This window comes from Dermacentor andersoni, chromosome 2 (genome assembly GCF_023375885.2).
Source record: "Dermacentor andersoni chromosome 2, qqDerAnde1_hic_scaffold, whole genome shotgun sequence".
Taxonomy (NCBI): domain Eukaryota; kingdom Metazoa; phylum Arthropoda; class Arachnida; order Ixodida; family Ixodidae; genus Dermacentor; species Dermacentor andersoni.
In genome coordinates this window covers 94,098,083-94,104,247 of record NC_092815.1, presented here as the reverse complement: position 1 = coordinate 94,104,247, position 6,165 = coordinate 94,098,083, and the positions used below count along the sequence as shown (strand labels likewise).

The window sequence follows — 6,165 nt, the reverse complement described above, 5'->3', positions numbered from 1 at the left end:
GTTCTTGCTAACCCACTGAAAAGCGCCATTAGCGCTTTTCCCCTTGCAGCAAGTTGACGACACATTATAGCCCGCCCTATACATAGGTGACAAAAGTGCTAGAAATGGGTGTACTGTCCTTCGCGTCCCTGTTCGGACGCGAGGCTTTCGTAACGCGTAGTACCGACCGGCCCAAATTTTGGCTATGGGCGCACGTGCCCGAGAGCCCGTGTTTCGCCGTTTTCCCGCTGCGCCCATGGCAAGTTCCACTGTTTGCTGAGTCAAAGGTGAGACGATCGTTCGAGTATCTTAGAGCGTCACGCGCGCGAGCAGAGATCGCTATAAAAAGACCCCCCCCCCCTTGTGATCGACGCTAGCTGGATCTTAGTTTGGGAAGCGTCATGGAGGGGCTTTGTTCGTACTTGAGGCACCCGCGCCACGCGTTGCAAGAAGTGGACGACCGTGAGGTGCGGGTACGAGCCCATCAGGTTGAGCGTGATGCGCTCGAGCTTCGGGCAGCGATCGCACAGGTCGGCCAGTTCGTGCGCGTCCGCGGGATCCATGTGGGGCAGCGTGAGCGCGATGGTGCGCAGCTCGGGGCACAGCGGCATCAGCGCCGCGGCGTCCCTCAGGGTGATCAGCTCGATATCCGCGAGCGAAGACAGGGTCCCGGCGGCGCCGGACGCTGCGGGAGGCGGCTGGCGCACGCGGCGACCGTCGGTGACCGGCTGGTTGTTCCGCCGGAGGAAGCACCGCGCCACCAGGGATTCCAGCGCGGGGCAGGCGTCCGCCAGCGCCTGTGAGCAGGAGGTTCGAAGTATGTTTGCGCGCGAGTGATGCCACACGTAAAGCGTGTTCGTAACAGGTAGTGTTCACATCGCACCCAGTACAACAACAACAAAAAAATCAGATTAGAGCCTCAAGCATTGACGATTCCAAGGAAAATGAAGACAACAACGGGTCTCGCCGGAATACCGATTTTCAGTCCTTGGACTTCGACAAGGAGACGCCGGAGCCAACAGTTTTGCGCGAAATCGCTCGCTGTGTCGTCCTCTTTCTTTTTACGTGTTGTGCGTGTGTATTGCGACTGATATTGATTGATCGTATTAATCATTGCTGCCATAATGATACTCCCGCTACTCCACTTCGTAGAAACTGCCGTGGTGCGTAGGCTCGCAGCCGAAGAGTCGTGCGAGTCCGAACTCCGCACGGACAATATTTTTCTGTCTCGTCCAGCGCCATATATGACAGGCAGACTGACGGACCGGCCGACCGAGAAGGTAGGCTGGTCGGCCATTCAGCGCAAATTGAGACCCGTTTGCGACCTTTACCACCGTTAGAAAGGAAACGAGACAACGTTAGCTATGTCGCCTTCTCCTTTAACTGTTACCTTGTACTCCATGCCGCATACTCCTTTTACTTTTTCCCTCCTATTCATATTCTGCACTTTGCATTCGCGCGGCCATCGTGAAGCTGACGATCACTCGGGGCTAAGCGAATTAGCCGAAGCCCGTAGTGCTAATACATGCACGCACGCGAACTCGAGGCATCCACATCGACACACCTACTTGAGGCCGTTAAGTGCGCCTCCGTGGGCAGTTCCAGGTGGCGCAGGTTGGTCGCGGTGTGGCCCAGTGCATCGAGCAGGGACTCGTCCATAAACGCGCGCGCACCTCGGCCGCCGTAGCACACGCACAATCGCTCGAGGTGCCGCAGCCCGCTCAAGGGACGAAGGTCGCGCGGTCCGGCCGCACGAAATACAAGCTGCAGCCGAACGCAGTCGTCGTGAGAAAAAAAGCACAACAGTGCACCACGGCCGTGGAGGTGATCGTGAACCCCAAAACTTTCTCCTATCCCGAACCACCCATTGTCACAGTGCACGAGGCTGGCCCATGCAGCTGTTCGCTATAAAATGCAATATCTGTCTGCAGGATTGTCATGGTTAACGAGCGAGTGGTAAAACCCTGATGAACTGAAGTTTAAACGCACACTAAAGGCAGACTTCAAATCAGTTTGTAGCGTTAAAGTATTTTTTTTATATAACTTGCATTCAAATCTTTCATACACAAAATTTCGCGGTAATAGGTTAATTATTATACGATGAAATGAAAGTAAAAGTTTCATTCAGTCTATGCTGTTTTTGAATTTCGCGCCGAAATCTCAGCGCCAGTATGTCACTTTGACGTCATAGATTTCAAAGTATATTTTTTCGCATTTGGGCCGTTATGACGCAGCAAACGTTCTTGAAGTTCGCAATGTTCTGTATTTGTGTTTTCTGCAATGTCGTCCATTTTAACCCATAAAGAACGCTAACTGGGCACCAGTAGATGGCGTCATGACTGGATGACGCAAATGGAGACGTACAAAAGCACAGTTAGCAATAGGGGATCAGAAAATTTGGATGTGAGAGTTTATAGTGTTTCTTTTTTTATTTTTTATTGTTTAAAGTTATGTAGGACATTAGGCAGTCTAATAGCAAGAGCTTGGTGGCGCAACCCACCGCCCCGTTCCAAAGGGGACGCTAATAACATCCATACATTCATCGAGCGGAAACTTCAAGGCGGCATCGCCGCTCGTCGGCGACTTTCGTTTTTACGTCTTTTTCCAGCTTACACTTCTTACGGTCAGAGTGGTTTCTTTCTTTCTTTTTTTTTAAATAGCGAAAGCACACTCCATGCGAACGTTTGTCGTAGCCATCGCAGTGATGTGCGGGATTTATATACAAACTTATGAAATTGTCCGACGGCCGGATTTCAACAAAGGACGTCTGTAGCATATGGAAGCCCGATACCCTGTAAACACTAGACCACGGAAGCTTGCCTTAGCGTGCGGAATAGAACATCCTTAAGAATTTAGCGCGTACGAGAGACGTGTTGTAGCTGCCAGAGGGCTGTTCCTTCTCCCCAGCAAGAGTTGACCTACGTGCGGTGTCGCGCAGATATGTTGCGCCCGCGTATAGTTTCAACCATAGTGTTTGAACACCGTTCGAGGAGTCATCGTTGTTGTACAGCAAGTTGTTCACGATCCAACTCGCGGGTCATACCCACTATAGGGCGGGGGGGGGGGGGGGGTTGGCCAAGAAATAGGTGGCTCATTCGAAGTTATAACCACAAATTAGCTTTCAGGAATGCTATACAGTAAGTGCTGTTGAAAGTAATAATAGTATGAAGAATTCATAATCATGAATTGTAAAGCACACAAAGAAAGGAACAGATACAAACCTAACAGGGCGTTCGATCGGTTTGGACTCAACAAGGACTTCCTGGACTTCGGAACGAACATCCCTGCGACTGAAACTCAAAGTAAAGGCACCTAACGAAAGAGTCCAAGCAACGCTAAACCTTGCTACCGCTGTCAATGCGTCGCTTTTCGGGCGAAAGTACCACTTTCTTTTTCGGGTGCATTGTAGAAAGGTAACTCACAAATAAACAACAAATAATCTTTCCTTTCTAGGGAGCAGTTCTTAGGCGCGAGCTTCGGCGTTCCTCGAAGTAACCGCGCGAACGCACTCATGCAGTACTGTTCGCGAGTTCGTCGTCGCATTCTTCCACAGCTGGCTCAGATGTCGCTCATCATGCCAGCGTTCCCATACTGCCCCTCCCTCTGGGGAGCTGTTGACGGCACTGGCCCACTGCCAGTCAGTGCGGTGATTTCGGTCTCACATTCTTTGCATCGCGAAATGAAAACACGTATCGAGCTGCGCTCAAATTTCGTATTAGGGAGTGTCCTATCGTCGGACACTTTCTTTTTTTATTGTTTCACTTAAAGGGACACTAAAGTGAAAAATGATTTCTTCTGCATCTGTGAATTACCGTTCTACAACACCAAAAACACCACTCTTACAACGATAAGACGTTTGGTAAGCCAGTAAAAGCGCAAGAACGAAATACGGGTGGCGACACCTACTTAAGTTCCCGCACCATGGGGGCTGCGACGTCTTGGATTTTGATGGCATCTTCAAGGGCCTACTAATTATATGTATAGCGGTACAGAGTGACTACATTGTGTTCTAAAGGAACCAAATATTAAACATGGCAAGTTTCGGGAAGCTTTATTCAGCCAACGCGGCCCAAATGCGAAAAAATACTTTGGAATCCCTGACGTCACGCTGACGTACCAGCGCTGGGGTTTCGGCGCGAAATTCAAATACTGATACTTGGACCTTCATTAACTCATGTAATAATGAAACTATTCTTTTGAAATGATTGCCAGCAGGTTTCTCAAACAATGCTTCATTAGTCTAAACTGATTTATTGTTTCGCTTTAGTGTCCCTTTAAAAGGGCTCGAGATAAGCACGCGTTACTGATGCCAAGCGCTTTCAAGATGGGTCATGATGTGCGCAGAATGGTATACTCCGCGGCCTCCCGCGCACTTACCTCTCGTACGTTGGGGCAGTGCGCGACGAGAAACTGCGCGCAAGGCGCGAAGGGCTCCTCGCTCGAGGCGTTCGCCTCGGGTGCTTCGTGCAGCAGGTGGACCACTTCCAGCCGCGCGAACAGCGCCAGCTCGCCTTCCTCCAGCGAGCCGATGGCTTGCGACGCGTCGCAGTGCAGCTCTCGCAGCGCGGGCATCTGCTGGAGCAGCGACAGTAGCTCCCTCCTCGACAGGAAGTACCGGTCGTACGCGGGGCGGCCCGCGGTGTTCGCCAGTGACGACGCCACGCGAACCAGACGGACGCGCTTCAGGGCCTCGTATGGACCGGACGCGACGAGACGCCTCACGTTGACCGGCAGGTCGGTCGCCAGCTCCTGCAAGGATTTGGCCTCGGCGAGCAATCCCGCCAGGCGTTCAACGTCCTCGTTGTACTGCGCCTCGCACGCCTCGCCCAAGCCCAAGTGGATGCCATATGTGTTGACGTTCCTCTTCACCTGGCACGTGCACCGGATCTGAGCCAGAGAGGCGGCGGCATTCGGTGAAGGCGACCTCCATTTGGCCAGAGGGACACTAAAGTGAAAAGTTCAGGTTGTACGTTTGGGGCGAGTTGGTATACTATACGGTCGCTGCTTGCATGGCCGGTCTTTCCTTCACATTGCCGGCTGCCGGTTCGACCCATACTCTGGCGGTTTTGCAGTTCAATCGATACATATAACTTGCATCGCTATGTCAGTCCGTTCGTATACATATTAAAGAAGTGAATTGTCGCAAGCGGATTCGTTCCTATATAATTTCTCAAACTGTTCACTGTCGTGAAACTGTCCCGTCATCCCAAGTTGGGAAACTCGGTGGTCCGTCCTTTCACTTTTATTTTTTCTTGCGAGCTTTCTTCTATGCGAGTCCAAGTGCAGCTTCTGCTATTGGATACTTTATTTCCAGCCGCCCTCTGTTGGCGCTTTTCGCGTCAGCTTGCACGACCAGATTGGACCACGCGAGCGAAATAGACGCACATTGTTCGTTCTGCCCCCACGCAACCCTGAACTTCAGAAATGAGGCTCAGCGTGTATTGGGTTTACCCACTGGAGTCTTTAAAAAAAACATGTCATGCAAGCTAAATTTGATATAAAGTCCATCAATAAATTTCGATTGCACTCGGCTTATCGCCACTTTATTTTGTTTTCATTCTGTGTGTATTTTTGGATACAGTACTTAATTTAAAAAGGAGACGCCCTTTCTACTTCTCGGCGGCCATTTTTTTTTTCGCAGTAAGGATGGCAATTCTAGTTAGTACCATCCATGATTGCAAGGAAAACCTCAGCGCAGGAAGAAGACGGAGGACACGAAATGAGCACATAGAAGCGCTACTTCCAACTGTATTTTAATATCTTAATTGCGTATATGTGTTGAGAGGGGCTAAAATAAACTCATTCGGAAGTGGCGCTCGATTATAATATTCGGTCTGCTTTTAGAATTATTCAGAATAGTATCATGCTGGCACCTAGCGTGGCAATGTCGCAGCTTCGCGGTAGAGGGCTCGTCTCCGATGTAGTCCGAGTCCTGGCCCGGGTGAAAAATATTTTACAGGGTGCGGATGATATTATGCATAGCCACGTTTTCATGTTCCAAAGAACAAAAAAAATACATGCAGGCAATTAATACGAAAACAGATATACACTGTAATGCGACGCTGGTCAGCAAGCTACAGCTGGGGCCAGCCAATCATGGGCGCGAATGCATGTGTTCTTAAGCTGCGTCTTCCTTCGCATTGAAATGTCGTCAGCGCTCAGTGCCAAACGTAGTCTCTAGAGGCC

General features: G+C 50.5%; 1 protein-coding gene across 2 annotated transcripts in view; it reads right to left on the bottom strand.

Moving 5' to 3' along the window:
* The window catches only part of RIOK2 (RIO kinase 2), a 71,524-nt gene that overhangs the window by 2,474 nt on the left and 62,885 nt on the right, over positions 1 to 6,165 (bottom strand). Inside the window, exons 10-11 of one of the 2 annotated variants that reach the window (XM_055076785.2) lie at positions 4,357 to 4,866; positions 402 to 776 (exon numbers count right to left, since the gene is read on the bottom strand). In XM_055076785.2, the coding sequence (XP_054932760.1) occupies positions 402 to 776; positions 4,357 to 4,866 (885 nt within the window). The remainder of the gene's footprint in view (positions 1 to 401; positions 777 to 4,356; positions 4,867 to 6,165) is intronic. The other variant, XM_055076786.2, reaches the window with a different exon arrangement.